The sequence below is a fragment of the Mus caroli genome, unplaced genomic scaffold (genome assembly GCF_978045245.1).
Source record: "Mus caroli unplaced genomic scaffold, Mus_caroli_1 scaffold_14, whole genome shotgun sequence".
NCBI lineage: Eukaryota > Metazoa > Chordata > Mammalia > Rodentia > Muridae > Mus > Mus caroli.
This window is the reverse complement of record NW_028227269.1, coordinates 71,228,905-71,251,916: the sequence shown is the minus strand read 5'-3', so window position 1 is coordinate 71,251,916 and position 23,012 is coordinate 71,228,905. Positions and strand designations below refer to the sequence as shown.

General features: G+C 40.1%; 1 protein-coding gene across 2 annotated transcripts in view; it reads right to left on the bottom strand.

Annotated features, from left to right (window-relative positions):
- Positions 1-5,260: 5,260 nt before the first annotated feature.
- Ppm1a (protein phosphatase, Mg2+/Mn2+ dependent 1A) overlaps positions 5,261-23,012 on the bottom strand; it is a 34,850-nt gene continuing 17,098 nt past the window's right edge. For both annotated transcript variants that reach the window (XM_085830450.1, XM_085830451.1), the window contains exons 2-6: positions 15,524-16,368; positions 12,526-12,643; positions 8,487-8,595; positions 6,957-7,014; positions 5,261-6,104 (exon numbers count right to left, since the gene is read on the bottom strand). In XM_085830450.1, the coding sequence (XP_085686576.1) occupies positions 6,075-6,104; positions 6,957-7,014; positions 8,487-8,595; positions 12,526-12,643; positions 15,524-16,368 (1,160 nt within the window). In that variant the 3' untranslated portion in view covers positions 5,261-6,074. The remainder of the gene's footprint in view (positions 6,105-6,956; positions 7,015-8,486; positions 8,596-12,525; positions 12,644-15,523; positions 16,369-23,012) is intronic.

The window sequence follows — 23,012 nt, the reverse complement described above, 5'->3', positions numbered from 1 at the left end:
GAGAGCTCGACTTTTCATCTCACATACAATCTGTAACCATTCACAGGCTGAATTGCAATTTTTCAAAGAACTGGAAAACAAAAAGTACATCCTTAAAATTAGAACCGAGTTCACAGATGTTCTTTGGACCAGGAAACAGTACATAATACAAAATATACATTTGTGGAATTGCTTTAAAACTGCGGGTCACATAAACTGCAGAGTGTAGGACTCTGTTACATATTAGGTTTAAGAAAAATATTTCTGCAGTTCTGACATTGGTAAGAGTTTAAAAAACTGAATTTATACCTAATGCAACATGCTTTCAACATGTACATTGCTCCCCACTCAAAACACTTAGAAATGAAGTGAACTGATCACAGCTGAGCATTGGTGCGCCACGGTATCTTCCTGTGCATGTGCTATGGAGTTAGCGATGGGCTGGCCAGGTAAAACAATGAATTCTGTTTTTACTCCCACAAACATAAATCAAGCCAGAACCTAGCATGAAATTTTGGCAACAAATTTAACAACTAGTTTTCAATGGAATTATGGAAACTTCTGTAGCAATAGTTAATCTTCTACACTGATAGGCAACACCTTGTTTTAAACTATCTGAAATTAAGTTAGTAGTTAAGGAGTCTTAGAACCTGAGTGAGCCCTGACAGCTAATGTATAATACACTGTACAGACACTACAGCGGATCAGCAGCACTCCACAAACAGCTCATTTCTATCTCACTCTCTGTTGTTGTCAACCTCTGATACTAGCTTCCCCGCCTTTACAAACAGGTATTCACAACCCAGGACCTCAGAAAAAAACAAACCAAACCAACTTTAATACCAGATTCAAGCCAGGTGCCCACCTGCCTCCCTACTGTTTCCAAAGTGAAACAAACAATTCCTTCTGATAGATTTTTAATGCTCTTGGAATATCTGGAGCTTTGTTGGAGAAGGAAGTTTTGTCTGTGTAGCCCTACATTGTAACAGAGGGTCTTGAGCAGGCCAGAAAGACATTCTTGGTGAGTTTTATACATCCGTATGCATTTTCCTATGTGCAGTCCCTCAAATTCACATCTCAAAGGTGTGAACCCCGCAAGTTTAAACAGCCCCTCAAGAGCTGTGCTATTTGAAGTATAAAATCAAGATCCAACTTTGCTTTACAGCCACACGATCTTGTATACAACTAGGACCACACAGACACCGACATTACTGAGTCTTTCATCCGTCAGGACTATATAAAATGAACAATCTTCCTAAACATTCAGTTTAATGAGAAAGCTGCCAGTGGAAACTGGGCTTGGACCAAGGAAGCGGCAAATGGCAAACAAGCCTGAATTTGCTTCTCAGTCCTGTGTTGACTATCGCCAACGTAGAAAACAAACCAGAGATGTCTCCGATTGACTCCTGCGATGCTCGGACAGCCAGGTTCAAAAAGACCATTCTACAGATTTAAAAGCCAACAGTGGTCTTTGCCGTCCCCCTTACTCCAAATCCCAAGTTTTCTTGCTTTAAGCTCAATGTGACATAGTATGGCTTGGTCTCGATGAGTTAATACATGGCCTTTCTTGTTCAGCAGAATGAAATTGGGCTCTCTCTATTTAAGAAGTAAGGGGCACCAAGAGAGAAGAGGAAGTGGAGGTTAGGGTAATATATTTTATGAAGGATAAGGAAAATGGTCATTTATTATTCCAACTTAAACTACCATCTCCTCATCTCATAAAAGCAAATGTAATTTGAATACTATCTGAGTTTTTCTCTTTTGGTGGGTGTGGGATATTGAGACAGGATTTTTCTGTTGCCCTGGCTGCCCTTGAGCTCAGAGATCAGATTGCTTCTGCCTCCCAAGTGCTAGGTTTAAAAGTGTTCACCACCAATGCCCAGCTTATTGTATTTTTTTTCTTTTCTTTTTCTTTTTTTTTTTTTTTTTTTTTTTACAGTCACCTGTTAAGGGACATAAGATTTTTTAATGGTAAGTTAGCAAAAGTCTGCTGTGCGGTACCGAAAATCTGAGTTTTTCTGATACTCCACCCTGCTGGTTAACTGGATAGGAAGAAAGCAGAAGTCAGTAACAGAATAGAGAGACAAGAAAAGGGAGGAGACGTGTGGAATTGACCCTAAATGGAAGATGCTCATTTGACAATATGGCAGAGCCAATGTTCATCGACTGCAGAGCATTCTAATAATACCATTTAGCTGAGCAACTGACCAACACAACAATAAAGTATTATACATTTAGAAAACAGGTTCTTAAATATTTTAAGGGTATTCTGAAATACTATATAATTTAAAAGAACTGCAAACCAAAACACACAGCACATTATTGTAGGATATAATGTAAAAACCAGGCTTCTAAAATTAAAGACGTTCAAATGCCTAAAACTAGTTAGAAGACTAGTAAATGTAAAATGGTCATTTCATTATTAGAATATATCAGTGAGAATATATAATATCCTTGAAGGTCCCTCCAAAGAAAAATCTCCATGAGAAACATGTATATGCTAAAATATTTACAACTCTTCAAATACCAAATTCTATATTGTAAAATCAGTAAAATCTGAACTAGAGGTCTGAAATTAAAAGTTAAAGCAAAACATGAGCATCTTTGGAATCTACTTGTTAAATTCTCCAGTAATTTGTTCAGAAAGGAGGGCAGCATGGCCCACTGTAAATACTAGCACACTGAAGAGTCGATGGTTTCCTATGAACACTGATGCTGTGCTGTGAAGACCACCCAAGTAAGGCGAACCTACAGGAGGCCCTGCGCTAGGTCCCTCCTGGATGCCAAGGAACCTAGGACATCCATTACTTGTGACTTGCTGCTGTTGGAAGAGTCATTTATTACAGATAACTGAGTCCTCTGAATAGACACTAAGAGACCTCAGCAGTCCACTTTATTCTTCTGCTGGGTGTGATTTTCTATTGAATGGTATTCAACTTTTGGGGAGAAGCAACTAAATAATTCTGCGAAATAAAGAGAATACCAACTAAGTCTTCTGGGTGGTGACCTACTTCGCTGAAGAAAGTGCTGGGCGAGGTGGAGGTGGGCACCATAGTTTTCTTCATTTATACGAATGCTCCACTTATAATACAGTAGATTCTAAATTCTGCTCAAAGGTGGACTCCCTGAGAACAAGGACCGACATTCTCTCTTTATAGTCCGGGGGGGTGTGGGTGGGGGCAGGGAGGGCAGGGGTGGCGCTTAACCTAGAACAGTGTTTTGGGAACACTTTACATTGTGGAAAGCTGAGCTTGGCTGGTTTACCTGCTCAAGCTTATCGTCATTTTAAGTAGCACTGCTAATTCAAACAATTTGTATCAACATAACTCATTGTCAATTTCTTTAAAAAAAAAAAATTCCTTCCAAACAGGGTGTCACTTTGTGGCCCAGTTTATTCTTAAACCCATGATCCTCCTGCTTCAGCCTCTCAGGTGCTAGGACCACAGGCACAGCCCCCACACCTGGCTGCCCCACCTCAGCTCCTACTACTACATGGCCTAAGAAGTTCAGCAGGGACAGGCACATAACTGCCTAGGGTCAAGTGAATGCACAGTAACTAATGATGTCTGAGAAGTGCTCTGAAGTGAAGATGAGATGAGACAGGATCTCTGGGGCCCTGGCTGGCATCCAACTCAACAGATCCACCTGCCTCTGCCCAGATTATTTTTACTACTGCTTCAAACGGTAAGAGACACAAAACTTTCAAGAGGTAAGTTAGCAAAAGCCTGCTATGCAGAGCTGAATTTCTCACTGACATTAAAGCACACTCTGAATGTCACCTGACCACACGAGAACGTCTTTTTCCCTCCAAAAAAAAAAAAAGCGAAACCCCAAACAAAGCCACACTTCCAAAATATTTGAGGCATGTGTGTCCTGAGATGATAATTATTAGGAAAGAGGATGGCATCTCTCCAGCATACCTGCTTTTATGATGCGCACCTCCTTCCTGTAGTTCTATGATGCAAACTGTATGGTGCCAACTCCCGTGGAAAGATCTAGTCACATCAGGGCACATGGTCCTTACTCCAATCTTTGGTGTCAATGACACCAGAGGAATATTCTAACTTCCTTTTTGCTGTTGTTGACTATCTGATATCAAGGCTCTAACCAAGCTGCTATAGTGTGATATACAGCTTTCATCATGAAAGCTTCAATCTCAAAAACTGAAGGTTTCCCAGTAGAATGAAGGCCTGTTAGGATCTCAGCTTTGGCTGTCAGCCAAGCAGCCAGTCTGTACCAGAAGCACAGGCTTTTATACAACGCACGTTTACGGCTCTGCAAAGCCACAGCTTAGAATATTACCATACTCCCAACTCTACCACAGGTTTAGACATCAAGCATTTATTGTAAGTTTGGGATTGGTTCTGTATTCTGGCTGCTATGAATTTCCAAATATAAAGAGTACTTCAGATTTTCTTCATTCATGCTGGACTAGTGTATCAATTAAATACAATTAAGTTACATTTATTCACCTCACAAGTAAGAGGGATACTGAGGAGCCAGCTGGTACTGTAGCTACTGGAGTCTGCGACACTTCAGTGTTTTCCTATACGTCCTCAACTTTACACTGTCTTTAAGGCTGTATATTATAAACATGTTTATTTCCAAGTTTTGGGGAAAAGAAACAAATAGAACAAAATGTCTTATGCTAACTTTTACACATAAAGTTGTGACTTTGTATTTGATGTACTTTGATCGTTTCCTATTGGGATCGATCACATGGTGATAATACAGCACACCACCTAAGGGGACGGAGACACGGAAGGTACAGAACAGTGGTAGTCTCTATAATGTGACAGACGGGAACACATGCTTAGTCAGAGGGCGTTAAGCCTAAATTAAATCAGGTTTTATATCTACAATTCCTTAAGCTGTGAAATGTATTTTTAAAGGCCAACAGCTAAATATTATCAACATGCTTTATTTCAAATCACAAATGTATCTTAACCTCTTAGATTCTAAAGACGTGGGTCAATTAAAAGTTACAGGCAAACACACATTCAACACACACACATCTATCATAGTGTTAGGGTTGTCAAACTTTGACAATTACTTTAATTAACAGTAAATTCAAGCTGACACACATCTTAATGAGAAGTAAGCAGCCTGGAAGAAACACAATTAAAACAGATTAGGAGACGGCAGACGTCAATCTTCCGATCCACCTGCACCTGGATGCTAACACCATCATCCAGTTTAAGGAAACATGACATCTTTCTCTCCCCGAGTGGGGTCTGAAAGCCGGGGTGACCGAGGAATCACGCATACATGATTACATGTCTTGTTTGTTAAACCAAGCTTTATTGATAAAATGGAATTCGGAATATCTTACTAGGAACAGCAGCAGGCCCAGCCAGTCATGATAGGAAAAAAATGTGGCAGTCTCCTACTGTGTAGGAAGCTACTGCTTACCAATTAGTAATTAAATGTAAGAACTCATAAAGAGGTGCAAGAGAATCAAGGCATGTTAGCCCAAAATTGATAGATACTCTCATGAATATACAGGATCAGCTGCAATACTCTTGGCTACGAGGAGAGGACATCCTAGAGAGGTGAGCGGGGTGGCTGTATCAGTGAGCCAGTCCTCGCCAGAACAGAGAGTTTCCATGAGCCTGGGTGACAGCTGTGTGAGCTTTTGGAATTCTTCCTAGTCACGTGCACGTGAGCATGCGGCTATGTGGCTGCCGCTTTCCCTATCCCAACCGAGTCCACACACAGCATGACTATGTCTGTTGTGTCACACAAGCCAAATTTCCGTTATCATTCACTGATAGTGATTTTAAAGCAGTTCATAATTAAATATGAGCACTTTGTACAAGGACAATTACACTTTACAAAAACCAAAATCATACAACAAAAATTGCTGGAGTCTGATTTACAACATGAATTACGGTTTGAAATCACGCTTACATAAGTCTCAAATTTACAATAAAAAAAGAAAATCCATTCTGGGCTAGCTGTTCCGTCGCTGAGGCCGCAGTCCTCACCCATGTCAGACCCTCCTGTGAAGTCGATGATGGATGGTAAAGGCTCGGCAAGGATGAGCTGGCTTCCCCTTTGCAGGCGAAGGTGAGTCCACGGCTGGGTGAGCAGCTTTACCACATATCATCGGTTGATGCAGAATCCTTCACATAGGGAAACAAACAAAACAAGGCATTACAGGAAATCTTCCAGATGCTAAAATGTACACTTCAGAAAGACAAGCTCTATAACACTCAGCTCCAGAACTTACTTGGCTTTAAAGTTTACGTTTGTACATATATGAAATAGTAATATTTAATCTGTTTGACTAAAAAAATTAAAACTTGTTTTGGCCTGGCCCCACCCACCAACATTTTCCATAAGCAAACAAATAAACCCTTTGATTTAGAAAAACACTAAGGGTAGATAAATATATCATTAAACCAAGAGAATTACTATAAAGTGTCACCTATGTTATTTTAAAAGTTCATTTTTTCATTAAATTTATTGCATTGTGGGAGGAAAACGGCGTCAGTGAGCTTTGCAACGCTGCAGAAATGTGTGAGAGCTGCTCTCAGTGACTCCAAGTTAACAGCTAAGAGACTACAACACTCTGCCGTGCTAAGACTTATTGGCAGGGGCTTCTGTAGCACTTCAGAGAGGGCTCTGCCTCAGGACCTGTGGCAAAGATCTTTGTAAGCATAAAAACACTTCATGGAGATGAACACTCACAATTCCACTGCTACTCCGCATAAAGCTCAGAATAATCCAAGATTCTGAGTGAAGAGATTCCTAACTTAAATAAGAATGGTGAAGGTGGGTCTTCTGGGGTTGATCGATGATAGAGATTTTCTTTTTTGGCTTGAGAGGTGCCACTCACCATGCTAATATCCCCAGCCACTGGGACTCTGCTATATGCAAAGACTGGAGCAAGCAGAGTTCACAGCATTCACAGGGAAGGGTGTGCGCACTGAGCAAAGGGAGAGAAAAGCAGGGCGGCCGAGAACGCTACTCACAGTGTCGTCATTTTTGTAAGGGTTCAGTCTATTGTAAACGGCTTCAATTACATTCCGCCTAAATGTTAAAAAACACACAAAGTCAATCCTTCAGAAAGTAACCCCTAGCTTGGTGCTCATTAGAACTCCAAAAAACAATCTTGCACTTTGAGCATTTAGTTTAGCCTCTGCTGACAACACCAAGCCTGTCTAAGACACCTGTGTCCTAGTGCAGAGGCACCTTTACTCTAAAGTAGAATAAATGTTCCTTCCCAACTGCTCTAGAGAACACTAGAGCAGAAAGCAGCTTAACATACAAATACTTATTTTAACAAACCACCAGCTGGTCTTTCTCTAACACTCATTTACTTACTGTGTGCACATGGGAATGGGAGGTCAGGACAGCTTGCAGGAATTCCTCGATTTTTACGATATGGATTCCAGGGGGAAAAGGCAGGCCATTAGGCTTGGTTTAGGTGCCTTTACACAATGAGGCATGGGGGGTGGGGTGGGGTGGGGTGGAGGGGGGGAGAAAAAGAAAAAGAAAGAAAAGTGTATCTCACAAGAGCAGGCCTGCACCGGCCAGCATCCACACGATGGCCTGTGTTTGTAACTTTAGCACTAGTGGAGGCAGAGGCGAGGAGAACCCTGGCCCCTACTGAGTTCTGGGGTCAGTGAGAGTCCCAATGTCAAATATAAGTAGAACAGCAGAGGAAGAGGTTGTCTACCTCACGTAACCTCTGGCCTCTGAGTCCATGTCCTCAAACACATGCACATGCGCACACACTAAAAAGTCTCTGTGTCCCTGCTTCAATTTGAGCTACAAGTGCGCAACACCAATCCCAGTCTTCAGACACACTGGTTAAAGGTAAGACCGGACTTTCAGAGCAGAAGCAACTTGAACATGCTATAATAAAATAATCCACACTCATAATTGGAGATGGTCATCGAATGAAAGTTTTCAAAAAGTACAAGTTTGAATAGGAGGCTTTCCAATCCCTGGTGAAATGATCAGAAAAGCTGAATGTGCAGACTACAGAAACATAAAGAAATGATCACAGTATCCCTTTGTGCCAAGCACTAAAACAAAAAACCTTAAATTCCACAATGTATATTGTTAACTTCAGATATATACACTTAATATAATAGCTACCTCAAGTTAGTATGAAGCAATAGGAAGGGAAGTTGTCTACCCTTTCTAACAGTATCCACTAGTCAACAATAAAATACTGGAAAATAAGGACATGTAGAAAACATTGCCCAGATTGAAGACAATCTTTAAAGTGTTATAACCTTTAAAGGAAATCTTACCACTGCTGTTACTATACCCAATTACGCCTTTGTAGTGTCATATAATTTCATTTAAAATATTCTTTCACAATATTATCTCAGTTATTTTTTGTTCCCCAAGCTTCCACTAAGGATGCTCTCAAAACAGTCACTAACAGTGACTGAAATTCAAGTACTGATCCCAAACAAGCCTAGTTCCTAACAGTGGAGCAGACGCAGTTATCTATACACAACAGCCAAGGGCATGCACAACATACTCACTTGCTTGCCAATTCACCCCCTGGTGGGAGGCTGGGGATGTTCTCACTGGCTAACGTGCGCATCACGTGGACTAAGTCAGGGACGCCTTCCACCTGCTTCTTTATGATTTCTGGGAATCAGAAGTACTTTTTTTGTAAGTGTTATCAAAACTCAATTTTTAAAACACTGAAACTAAAGTATCTTAGGTTAACACAGACATTATTTACTTTGACTACACCTGCTTGAGATTTTTTCTGAACTAGGATAAAATTAATCACTGATCCTCAAAAATTAAAGAACAAAAGATGCAGAAAAAGACAAAATATTTAATAAAATAGGACAAAAATGTGAAAAGAGAAAGGTACTCTTTAGTTATTGACTTGTTCTGTTACAAAATCAAGGACTTGTGTGCACAAATGAGGACTCCCTTTTCCAAGATGCTGACCAGGCACTGCTGAGGAGACCAACTCCTGGCCTTACACTGGATGCAAGTTTTCTGTACTTTACCCAATATAATACATTGCACATATAAAAATAAATAAATAAACTCAAGACTTAACAAATCTTGACTTAAAAATCTCTTTAAGTACAGAGCAATTTACACATTTGTCCCTATTATTTTAACCTATATCTTTATAGTTGCAACATGACTTAAATAGCATGCAAATTTTATCCCTGAGCATCCCTCCGCAGACCCATTTTCCTCTAATGTATCTTTAAATGATACAGAGACACAAACACCATTCCCTTCCCTTGTTATTTAAGCAAGGCTTTAAATGAAAAAGGTCTAAATTTCATGACAAAAATAAAGCTGTACAGATGCATTTAAAATTAGTTTCAAAGCATCCAGTCACTAGGTATGCACTACAGATGCAGTGTTATTCTTATCACAGAACATCCCAAGTTGTAAACAAAGAGCCTCAGCCCACCTCTAAGCTAAGTACAGGGCATCATTGCAAACTCAGCATGTTTATTTTCAGTGCAAATTTCAGCTAAAGGCATTTGCAACTTTTTTGTTTCTCAATATTTACATTAAGAAATTTTCTTTGCCACCCAGGCAAGAAATTATCATTTTAGTTCTCCAAGTGTAAGCACCTTTGAAATTAACAATGCACATAAAAACTTTTCATCCTGACCATGCCTCCAATTACTCCACAATTGAAGCACAAGTAGACAGACATCGCTACCATGAGATCTCTTCAAATGGTTCAAAATTGTCTGTCTAATGTAAAAGCCAGATTTTACCATGTATTAAATTATTGTATGCCTTCTTTTCCATAAAACAAAACAAAACAAAACAAAGCAGTCTTAAATCTGAACAAAAAGCAAGGATCTCAGATTTGGTTTGCCAAGTTCCTTTATTGTGTAATCTTTAACATTTTGGCATATTGATTTTCTACATGGTTCTAGTGCTGAAAATCTACTATACAAAAATAAAGGGGTTTGATGCTTACCTAAGCTACACAAGTTCACAATCTAACACTGTAACACACAACACAGTGTCTACTAAGCCAATACAATCATTTGATTAGAGCTCTAGATACAAGAGAAATGAACACTGATGATAAATTTAACCAATGATGGTTTCAGTCCTAAATAAAAACCCCACTGTATCTGATGTAGCTTACATCTTCACGAAAATGTTAGGATATTTTAATTGTGAAGAATACAGGAGAAATATTTTATGAATAATAAAAGCTTTAGAAACAATTGAAATCTCTTATTTGACGTGGGACAATCATTTAACTGAACAATTACACTATCCCTCTTCCTTTGGCTTCTAGAAAATATTGAATGAGAAGGAAATTCTTTTAATTGCTCTTGGACTATACGATTTAACAGACTGTAAAAGACTTGGTACTTTCATAAAGAGTATGTATGTCACGAATTCTCTTTTGTTTCAATGAACACAGACACAAACATAATCTGCTCCTCCCCACCTTCCCTAATAAAGTGCTCCCTCACTCACATTAGCAACTTTTCAGGGAGCCAGGTCAGTAGCAGTGGCGGGACGGTCACACAGGTGAGTATGATCTTAAACTGCCCAAGGGCCACAGCACAGCAGCACTCTGCTCTTGCAAGGGAAGGATCTTTACAACCACCCCCTTCAGTAAAGGCGGACACAGCAGGAGAAGGGAAGCATTATCCTTCCCAATGGTGGAGACACACAGGCCAAAAAGGTGGACAGCAAATCGAGGCTTAGTAGGGCCACAACAACTTAGTCAAGGCATGTATTTAAAAAGGTATTTGGTGCCTGCTTTAGAAGCTGTGTATCTTCATTTAAGACATACATCATTTACAGTGCAAAGTCACATTCTATGCCTTTAAATAGCAGCAGCTTTAACGGACATCATTTTCTCTCTAGTTGCATCTTAATTTATGACATATTACTCCAACTGCATGTTAAAACACTTGAATATAGCAAAAATATTGACTATTAATGTAAACTCTGCCCAGATGGCAACTCTCACTTGATAGTATGAAATATAAAACTTACAAAGTTATATGTATGTAGTGAATGTTTGATAATTCCACCAAAAACTTACTTTAAAATAAAGCACGCTTAAAGAGAAAAATAGCAATTCATTCCAAAAACTGGATATCACTTCATAGTAAAAATACTAAGGTATTTATTATTTCTTTATACCAATAAAACATATGCCCAGGTTAAAGTGCCAAGACATCAATAGGAACTTAACCCTATACATATTTTTTGGCTGCATATTTTTCTACCGATCAGCAATTTAGACCACTCACCCTGTAACATTCTAAGTATTTTTAACTTTACTGTTTTATCTACAAATGACATATTGAAATTACGTAAGATATAAAAAGTTACAAGAACCTTAAAATAGTGAGGAAAAATGCATTGACTAGTACACTCAATGAATGAAATACTAAACAGTACAAACACAGACATTACCATACAAGGAGGGAGGGGGTAGGAAGAACAAGACCATCTCTGGTCTCTAGAAACACTGACAACCAAAACCAAACATGATGCTAATAGGCAAATTACAAAAAAAAAAGAAATCAAGCAACTGAAATGGAGAAAATAAAATTAAGATGCACACTAATTTTAATAATGAAGACACAATGAGATGCAAGGACATGGCAGGTTGAAGCTTGCATGCCAATTATGGTATCAGAAGAATCAAGCGCACTTTTTACATGGAAGTGTTTCTGGTTATAGGGCCTACATGATCCATATGCATTGTATATGTCCACACTGAGCCTAGTGTCTAGGGAAACAATGATTATACTTCTACTTGGTGAACAGCTTTATCAAAGATCATGTAAGGGCCGAGGTGTGCCACAGAGGAAAATACTTCCCTTCTGTGCAAAACCCTTAGATTTGGTCCCAAGTTCCACAGCCAAGTAACCAAGCGCCACCAACAAAAGATTAATTTCTCCAAATACTTAAAAGCATTGCTTTTTTTTTTTTTTTTTTTTTGAGGTTCAAAAACTTTCCATTTGTTCTAATCTAAAGTGATCTTCAGTGATCAGATTCACACTCCTGGGGTTGCAGGCTACTTTCCTGACTCATCTGAGAATTCCTGCCAGGTCTGTGTTGTAAGCTCAAACTGCTCATGGCTTAGGAGTAAAGCCGTGAACCAGCTGAAAGCAAAGTTTCAAAGCTGTGGGATCTGACAGTTGTTACTAAACATTTGACCTTCAAGTTCTCAAAACCAAAACCAACAAAACAAAACCACCCAAAATCCAACCAACCAAACACAGGTAATTAAAAATATTCCAGAGACTTGCAGTACATCTTTTCAGGAGAGGACACTCAGGCTTGCCTGGCATGAAATTACACATGCCATTCAGCAAGAATCTTAGAGCCATGCTTCAGTCACTTGGAAGTTTCCTAACCATAGTGCACAGGGCCCAGGGAACACAGCTAAACAAATGGTTACTACAGAATGTCCTTTCCACTTTTACACACTAGACTACATGCTAAAGGCATGTAATGGACTGAAACCTTTCTAAAAGGTTAGACTTTGTGTGGAAGGTTTTGTTTTGAAATAAAGCTACTTATTTATTTTTGTTAATGATCCACCTTCTACTCTGCTCTCCAGGTACTTGTCCAGCTCCGCCTCCTTCTTCACCGCCTCTGCCGAGACTTTGGGTGCACTTGGAAAACAGATCAAAATCACACTCATGTTGTCTCGGCTTCCCTGGAAAGAAAAGGTCAAGAAAATATTTGATTTTCCTTCTATTTTTTAAAACCTTGATTATTTTTATAACTTGCCAATCGTAACTACTTTATGTGTAAGGAGAACTGGCAGGTATGAGGGAGGTCACCAGCACCCCAGAGGAGTCTGTTCCAGGTGACATCCAATGTGGAGGTATTCTTTGGTGGCCACTTGTGTCACCTACCCACATGGGTATCATACAGCCACACACGCCAAGAAACAGTCAGAGACTGTCAATGCTGGTCTTTACAAATTTCACAAATTTATACTGGTGTAGGCTTAAAGCATGTTTCTGAAGTACAAATACCCACTCAAAAGGAAAACTAGATCAAGTTTTAACAAACTGGTTTTTTTTGTCCTGGAACTCTCTCTGTATACCAGGCTGGCCTCAAACTCAGAGATCCACCTACTTCTGCCTTGTGCTGAGAGTAAAAGGTGTGTGCCACCATGCCCAACCCGAACTTTATACATTTATAATCTATATTATATATACCTTATATAATAAATACTGACTTAATTTAGGAAGTGACTCCAAATTATTCAAGTTGCTGTGCGAGAACTGATAGCCTTACACTTACACTGTCTTTGCTTTTTTTTCTTTTCAAGTACTTTTTCTTTTTCTTTTTTTAAATTTTTAATATTTTTTATTACATATGTTCCTCAATTACATTTCCAATGCTATCCCAAAAGTCCCCCATACCCCCCCCACTTCCCTACCCACCCATTCCCATTCTTTTGGCCCTGGCATTCCCCTGTATTGGGGCATATAAAGTTTGCAAGTCCAATGGGCCTCTCTTTCGATACATATGCAGCTAGAGACAAGAGCTCCGGGGTACTGGTTAGTTCATCATGTTGTTCCCCCTTATAGGGTTGCAAACCCCTTTAGCTCCTTGGGTACTTTCTCTAGCTTCTCCATTGGGAGCCCTGTGATCCATCCAATAGCTGACTGTGAGCACCCACTTCTGTGTTTGCTAGGCCCCGGCATTGTCTCACAAGAGACAGCTATATCTGGGTCCTTTCAGCAAAATCGTGCTAGTGTATGCAATGGTGTCAGCGTTTGGAAGCTGATTATGGGATGGATCCCTGGATATGGCAGTCTCTAGATGGTCCATCCTTTTGTCACAGCTCCAAACTTTGTCTCTGTAACTCCTTCCATGGGTGTTTTGTTCCCAATTCTAAGAAGGGGCATAGTGTCCACACTTTGGTCTTCATTCTTCTTGAGTTTCATGCGTTTAGCAAATTGTATCTTATATCTTGGGTATCCCAAGTTTTGGGCTAATATCCACTTATCAGTGAATATATTTTGTGTGAGTTCCTTTGTGATGTCTTTGCTTTTAATATTTAATTTAGCATATGGAAAAACTGATCTTATATATATTAAATAAATTTTAATTTCAAAGACAGTCTCTCTTATGGCAAATGCTAACTGTTCTAAAATGGCATAGAAAAAAGTGTAATTTCAATAACTTATTAATATCCAAATCTAACAATTCACCAGGTTTTTATGTAGCTAATATCACTTAACTCTCCAGTACTCTCCAGTGAACCTAGCGAAAGGCTGCTGAGCCATACACTGATTGGGACAAAGTCTGCATGCACCTTGCTCTGCATGCACTTTGCTCTTTGCTATTACACCTTGCTGTTGCTCAGGTCCCCGAGGTTCAGAAACTGACAGCACACTAGCACTGTCACTCTGGTGCCCTTTGAAAACTCACAGGCTGGATGCTACATAAACTTTACTTCTGGCGGAATTAAGATTTTACGGATACATAAAGTTCTGTTTTCCAGTAGTAAGTCAAGGAACAGCACTGACAAAGTAGAACAGTATGGCAGAAACAATGGGCCACTAAGTCAAGGACCCCCCACATAGAAGAGAGTGCCGAGATCTCCAGGCAAGTCACGAGCATGCTTTCACTATGGATTTATTATCTATCAGTCTAGAGTACACACATATACACACAAATCCTCGATAGTTAGATATCTATATTATACAGCCTTCTAGAAGAGGTTGAGCAATTTGTTTAAGACTGAAGAGTACAAAAGTAACAGAGGTGGGCTTTGATCCTAGGTCTGTTTGACTCTTAAGTCCACAGAACCTTCTCAGGCTTCTGCTTCCTTATCTGTTGTATAAAGGGGCTCAACTAGCTCATCTATGTGCACGTTTCCACTGTATCCTCCTAATACTCCACAGCCCCAGACAGGGTGATCTCTGTTCTTTTTATATAACAAACAAAAGCTTACCTCAAGTCATGGGTTCTCATACCAAGTCCTTCTGACTCCTTCATCCAAGACTATTTTGTACTGCACCATACCCAATATTCATTCAGTTCTTTTGTACGGATGCTCCACTCGCTGAACAGATTTCCAAAGCACTTCTAGGACTTATAATACTGAGCCACAAACTCCCCAGCCTCTGTCTCATGCACGTGGGCAGAATCTTTTTATCTCTAATATTCTTCTGTGGTACTATAAAACCTAAGTACTTGGGGGCTGGAGACATGGCTCAGCAGTAAAGAGCGCTGGCTGCTCTTGTAGAGGTCCCGGCAACCACATGGCGGCTCACAACCATCTGCTGTAATCCCTGTAATGTGATTCTTTTTCTGGTATGCATGAGAAGAGAATGAATACACACACACACACACACACACACACACACACACACACACACAGAGTAGATACAACTTTTGCACACACATGGTAGTAACTGGCTAATTTCTAAACTATCCCTTTATTTTTACAGTTGGTAAAGAATATCCTATATTTGTGTCAAAAAATTGTTTTTGCGATCTCCAGGCTCCAAGAAGATTGAAGCGGAATAGTAACTAACGGCACAAAGTTGACTGAAGAAGAACATCTGGCTACCTTATACAAGCAGGTGTCGACTACTTCATTGCAAACTTTCTCAAGGTCATCAGTGACTTCAAGTCTGGATCTCACAAAGTCACAGAGCTCTTCGTTCCCCATGACGTCCCAGATGCCATCGCATGCAAGGATGATGAACTGGTCATCTTCTTCAGACCTTTCAATATCATGGACTTCGGGCTCTGGGGAGACAAGCTGCTCTGTGGGACCTTTTCCATGGACACATTTGTAATCGAAATCCCCAAGGGCCCTCGATACAGCCAGAGAGCCATTGACACGCTGAATCATCACTGAGCCCCCTGCATTCTGAATTCGTTCTTTTTCCAGCGGGTTACTTGGTTTATGGTCTTGTGTGAAGAAGTGAACTTTTCTATTCCTACAAAGTAAACCCCTCGAGTCTCCACAGTTAATGAAATAAGTATGTTGGGGAGAGATTAAGACACCCACAGCTGTTGACCCGCTTCTATCTGCACCATGTTTCTTCTCTGACATAACTCTCATGTGTTCATCAATCTCCAGAAACCCTGTTCGGATTCCATTCTTTACGTTCTCCACAGAAGGTGCTCCTGCAGACCCTCTGAAATCCTGGTTATTGGTGATGTGATCTAACAAGTGCTCACAGCAGTATTTGGCAACCTGAGAACCAGCATGCCCATCATATACAGCAAAGAATGACCATGTCTCAAGTCCACTTGGCAAACCGATCACAGCTGTGTGTGCGTCCTCCATTTCGACTCGCCAACCTTGCATGCTGCTTAGGCCATATCGTAACCCATTCCCCTGCCCCTGGGCATTATGCTTCTCCATCTTTGGCTTGTCTAAAAATGCTCCCATTATGACTTGATCTGTAAAGGAAGAGAAATAAGAAAATAAGTGATTGCCTTTGAAACAAAATAGGCCCAACACTCTTTACCCAGAATCTATAAGATACAAGGAAGCTGGAAAAACTCACAGGCTATACCTACAAGCATTGTGTTGCTGACTTAGAATGTGGAGATTAACAAGAAAGGGAAAGGCTGACCAAGTATGGCTCAACTAGACAAGCAGAGGGAACTGAATCACCAGGGAGGGAAGAGCCTGTATGCCTCTCTGTGGTTCTCAAGGAGACCCAGCAGTGACCATTAACTTACATGAACCAGCAAGATTTCAGCATGCACTCAAGATGCACAGTCTTGCGATTACTTTTTGTCAATCAAGAAAAAGACAAATTGGGGATGTAGAGATGTCTCTGCTGAGTTAAGAGCACTGACTGCTCTTCCAGAGGTCCTGAGTTCAATTCCCAGCAACCACATGGTGGCTCACAACCATCTATAAAAGAATCTGATGCCCTCTTTTGGCTTGTGGATGCATATGCAGTAAGTAGAGCACTTATACATTAAATGAAAATAAATAAATATGTCTTTTAAAAAAGAAAAGAAAAAGGCAAATCACACACAACTATCTCCTACTGCAGGGCCTTGGCTGAGCACTTAAGCTGAATTATCAGAGTTTGATTCCAAGCTATTTAGTTTTGTTTCCAAAATTAGAAACCTCAGTAAAAGCAAAAAAGCAATTACTTACACTGATCTAAATTTTCAGTGTCTCTGTTTAAACCCTTGCACATTCATCCTCCTTAGCTAGAATCCCCTGGCAAACCTCTTTACTACCAGAAAAACTACACCTGTATCTATCCTGCTTCAGATTCTACTTCCTTCATCACACTTGCCAGTCTTTGACAAGACCAGTCAATTATTAACGGAGTCAGCTTCAATTTTCAACTTGCAATACATTAAAGGACAAATTTTACTATACAGAATGTAACAAAGTTAATCTGATAATTAAACTAGTAGTAATAACATGCATCATTATTATGCTCTGAAGGCCCTAGGAATAAATCATAAAAGAGATTCAAAGGTCAGCTCATCTAATCCTTTGCCAAGGTCTGGAATGGACTCACATAGGCAGACACAGGAGGTCAAGATTTAGGCTGCTCCTTGCTCAAGCAACAGTTTGGTAATGCAGACTTCAGTCCAAGTAATCAAATGAGTCACACACTAAAGAAAATCTTAAAATAGAATATAATACCGAAGAGAGAGAAGAGGCTGAAGAACTGTGTATAATAAGGGTGAAAGACAGTATTAAGGTCAATAAGCATGAAGTTCTCAAACTAGGGGATTCAAGAACCAGTAAGTGATAAACTCAGAGAGAGATGGTATGGAAAACCCCTTAGAGAAGAAGTAAGGAATTTCATTTTGCAGCAATCACCCCCCCCCCCCACACACACACACCTTTTCCTTTTGCTGACCAACTCACCCACAGGGAGAGAAAACTGAACTAATGTCTTGTGTGCACACAACACATATAATATAAAATTCAAAAGATTATATTTAAAAAATTTCCTTGTGATTTATAAGGCATATCAAAGTTGCAAATTATCGGGGGTGGGAGGAGGAATTAGATGGACTAATTGAGGTATAATAGGTTAGTTAAAAGCCAGGTCTGCACCTCATGCCTATAATCCCAGTAGAGGCAGTTGATCCCCTCATCCCCTGCAAAAAATATTACGGGAAAAGAAGCTAGTGGATAAGAGCCAACAAGAAAAAAACCTACAACTAAGAATCATGAGGAAGAAGTCAATCACTGGGGGTGGGGGTGGGGTGGGGGGGTGGGGTTAAAGCTCAAATTGAAGTTCATTTAATAGACAAACCAACAAGAAAAACCAGCAACCACTTACTCCTGCCCTAAGATTTTTCCCAACAACATCAAGCCCTAAAAAACACAAGTTCTGACATTAGACTGCTATGTAAAACTCTGGTTTACTTCTTAGTAACAGTGTGACCACGGGGTGAGGCCACTTTTCTGAATTGTTTTCTTTATCTGTGCAATAAGGTGTTAATCTTTTCTTTCTTCTCCCCCCACCTCCTTAAAAAAGACAGGGTCTCACTGTGTAGCTCTGGCTGGCCGGAAACTCCTGAGATCTACCTGCCTCAGCTCCTGGAGTGCTGGGATTAGAGGTGTGTACCATCATGCTTAGCTTTAGGTACTGATCTTATGGGATTCTTACAAGTACTAAATGTTCACTGCGGTTAGCATCATGTCCGAAACACTATAAACACTTAATATAGTATAGCCGTTGTATTACACTGTATACAATACTATACAGTGCTTATAGTATTGTTTTTCCACCAGTGGAAGGAATCAGCTATAATGATGTTTCTCCTGGACAACAGATTTGTCTGCCACTTAGCAAAAAGCCTGAACATATATATTTTGGGGGGGGGGGGTGGTAGAAACTGAATGAACTCAGAGCCTCATGCTAGGTTAAGTACTCATAAACTACACATTTATCCCTGTGTAATACACTTTAAACCATACTTTAATACATTAATAGTAAAGGGGAGCAATTTTTAAAAAGTCATTTCTACCTAGCTGACAATATCAAAAGTTGAAAAGAGTGTGAGGAAAACAGAAACTGTAGTGATTTTACTAACAGCAAAAGCTAGAAAATGCATATATATGCCAGCTCAGTGATCCTAGTGACTTAGTCCAGAGCAGTGTGCTAATAATGGCAGATAATGCCCTGGTTAGAGTCACCTTTGTGGTTGTCTGTGCCTCCATCTTACAACCTGGAGTAAAGCAACAAAGGTAAGTGAATACCATTGCTCCAGATGCACACTTACATTAACAAGCTCAATCGTATACATCAGGATTCTTACTATAGTCAGTTAAGGAACTGAGAATACATCATCTTAAAGAAACGGTCCCATCTGACAAAGATAATGTGTACAGTGACCACTTCTAAGCTATAATAGCAGACCTCGGAAGTAACCTGCTTCTGAAAGGGCAGAAAACATAGTAAAGGGCTAGCACTCAACAACAGGCATGAGTCTATCACACTCCAACAAGGCAGTATCTTGACTAGTGCAGCAAAGCAGTTCTATGTACATGCTTTATGGTTATCAGCAAGGACAGTGCTGCAAACCCAGGAGCGCAGGGCTTAGTCATTGTGCACTCCAGCACTCAGAGCCTGACAGCAGAAACGCAATAGCACGTTAGCGTGAGTGTTAGTCTCTCTCTGGGAAGAGGAGACACTATGGGTTTGGGGAGCAAGTCTGCCTGTCCCCTCAGGGACAATGGGGATTTGAGGAACAACTGCTTCCTCTGAAGTATATATTCAACAAGTCCAAAGAAAACCAACCCAAGACATGGTTTTAAAAGCAAGTAGGATTCTCTTAAAAAGTAACCTACAGCCTACACTCTTACCTCTCAGCAACTAAATGAGATATTAGTGAGTTATTACAGGCTTAGAAGTAAAATAGTGCCAAGTGGTGGTATATGCCTTTGATCCTAGCACTCAGGAGGCAGAGGCAGGAGGATCTCTATAAGTTCGAGGCCAGCCTAGTCTACAGTTGGTTCCAGGACGGTGAGTGTTACACAGATAACCCTGTCCTAAAAAAGCAAGACCCCCTCCCCCCAAAGTAACACCTCATGTTTATCGGATGCATGTGGGGGAGTGGTACCAACTAAGCACTATTTACCAGTTTAATGAATGTATTAACATCTTCACATCTTTATGCCAATATTGGCATATTATACCCCTACCTTACTAACAATCTGAGCCACTAAGTTACCTACTCAAGGCCAACAGCAACTTGCCTCACCTAGATGTTAATTCCCGTAGCTGGTCTGCCTAGCTAGCTGGATGTGTGAATCGTGATTACGATGACTTGGATGACTCAGACTAGCATCCCTCAGTTTCTCCATCTGTACAATGGATATATCAATACTGACCTTCTGAAGGATATTGCAAATCAGTCAGAGACCCTGGCAAAATGGAGGCACTGGGCAAAATGTCACTCTTTAATTACTACTACATTCCTACTAAGAGATCACATATAGATGTTGATGTTGCCCAGAGACCTTGCTCTATCCTTTCAAAACAAGTGCCCCACTTATTTACCAGATATACCTAGAAACTGCCAATTAAATGAATTCCTCAAAATGAAAGTAGGCAATTCAGAAATCTTAAAGAGTCTGCAAGATTTACAGAAACCTAGGGGAGTAGGCAACTCTATGCTATATAAAACTAGGAAGCTGACCATGTAACTGTCATGTCAGAAAGTCTTCATATAAGACTACTGCATACATTGATGGCTAAGCACTATTTTACTTAGTCCAATCATTAAATGAACAGGGGTGTAGGGGTGGGGTAGGGAGGTAAGCTGCAAGGAGATCCATTGGCCATGGAAGTTCACTCAGATTCTGGGTCTAACATCTACTTGGGTACATGCTGAGACTCATCACAAGTATTAGCAGCTGATCTGCATTTTAAAACAAAGGGCTACAGTGAACATTGAGTCCTTTAAAATGAAACCAATCTCTAAAGTGAGAGCTTTTCACTTAACCACTTGTCTGCTTTTTCTTGCAGTGCTAGGAACCAAGTCCAGGACCTAGTGTAGGTATGACACACAGTCTATAGCAAAAACATATTCCTAATTCCTCAATTTGTCCCTGTCACTAGGTGAAGCTGATGTAATTATCTACTAGTCAGGAGGCTTAATCCACTAAGAACCAAACTGACTAGGAATTTTAACAAGCTTCTTCTCCTTTACTGTCGACCTTATATGAAGTGTAATAGCAAACACGGAAGTAACTTGACTACTCATCAAAAGGTAGAATAAATAAGTGGACACTGTTTATACTATACTACACTATACTATACTACACTATACTGAACATCCCTATGAAACCCCATAGTAGTCCCTAAATAACAAAGTATTATCCATTTTGGGCAGTCTTTAAAAAAAAATTGAATCAAACTACATTTGTTTGCCTGTAGACACAGTCTAATACAACAACTCCCCAGGTCTCTATGCCAAATAGACTTACGTAAACACTGTGAGCAAAACGATGCTCTTAGAAAATGACACCACATAATGCTTTTATGTCAAGCCCTGCTTGCTCTGCACAGCACTATTTAGTTTAGTTTATGGTGGGGTTTGGTGAGATTCAAGGACATTTAAGCGTGAGATTCACTGCCTAACTAGCACTGACACAGGAAGCCAGGTCCTGGGCTTAGTTCCTAGCACTGCAGAAAAAAAGCAGAGGCCTCTGATGAGCATTAAAATAGATATGGTTAGAAAACCGGGGATATCTGGAACAGATCTGCCTTTGAGAGCAACCTAAAGGTGGAAAGAAACTTCACAGAGAGAAGTGCACATAATTAAGAGGCAAGACATTTCTCAGGGAAAGAGTGGGGGTGTGAAGGGAAAACACCTACTAAAGACATAGGAAGCAATGCACAACATGGCAAATCTGAGTTATATGCAGGAGGATGCAAAATAGAAATGTACTAGTGCCATCAGATTTTTACATTTTACATAGCTCATCAATGCTGATGTCTAGATGAATTTTGTCCTCGAGCTGGTTTATGGAGTATATATGGAATAGTATTAACACAGGAACAGCTGCAGTTCAGTGAAGCAACACACACTGCTTACAGTCACATCTCTAAAAAGCATAATTTAAACCACACAAAGAACTTTTAATTTCCCAAGCCATGATTAATTAAGGCAGCTCCCTCAAGGTTATCCATAGAAATGAAGGGGGGGGGTGTGAAGTACATAAAAAACTAAAGCATATTGGGAGTAAGGCTCTTACAAGAACATAAAACCAAAACACATCTATATTTACAAATATAATTCTGATATAAATACAGAAGCAAGCTGTCAAAGACTATTTCAAAAACAAGAAGGCACAGGAAAATAGAGGTAAGGTTGAGATGGGGATCCAGATTTCTGGGTGGACACTCCAATTCTACACGCCATCACATGCACGGGGAAATGTTGTTAAAGACAACAGGAAGTGCTCAAGGTTCTGAGAGAACACATACAATAAAAAACCCCAGCTTCCTTCAGAGTTAACATTGTTCACAGCCTACAAGTCTGCATCATTTCCTAAAGACCTATACTGCCAAGAAGGGAAAAAACTAAAATTATTATTAAAGGACACACGTATACACACCACACAAATGTGTAGCATCTTATACATAAAAGGTTGTGTCTTTCATCAAAAGTCAAAAGTAAGCCAGGCAGTGGTGGCTCATGCCTTTAATCCCAGCACTTGGGAGGCAGAGGCAGACAGAGTGAGTTCCAGGACAGCCAGGACTATACAGAGAAACCCTGTCTCAAAAAACCAAGTTTAAAAAAGTAAAAAAAAAAGTAGATTGTATTAACTACAAATCAGAACCTAGCCATCAAGACAGGAAGACACTGAACAATGCTGACATTTGTAAAAAGGCATACTGAAACAGTTTTCTAGAAATGAAAAAGATGCAATGGAGATGACATGGGAGTGGTGATCAGCAAATGGTATTAAACTCCTTCCAGAACTCATTCTGCCTCACATATTTCTTTTCTAATCGGCTGTTTCTTGCCTATGATAAACCCTCTTGTGAGAGCTCAGGAGTCCAGGCTTAACTGAGTTTCAGAAACTCTTCAAGGTCCCACGC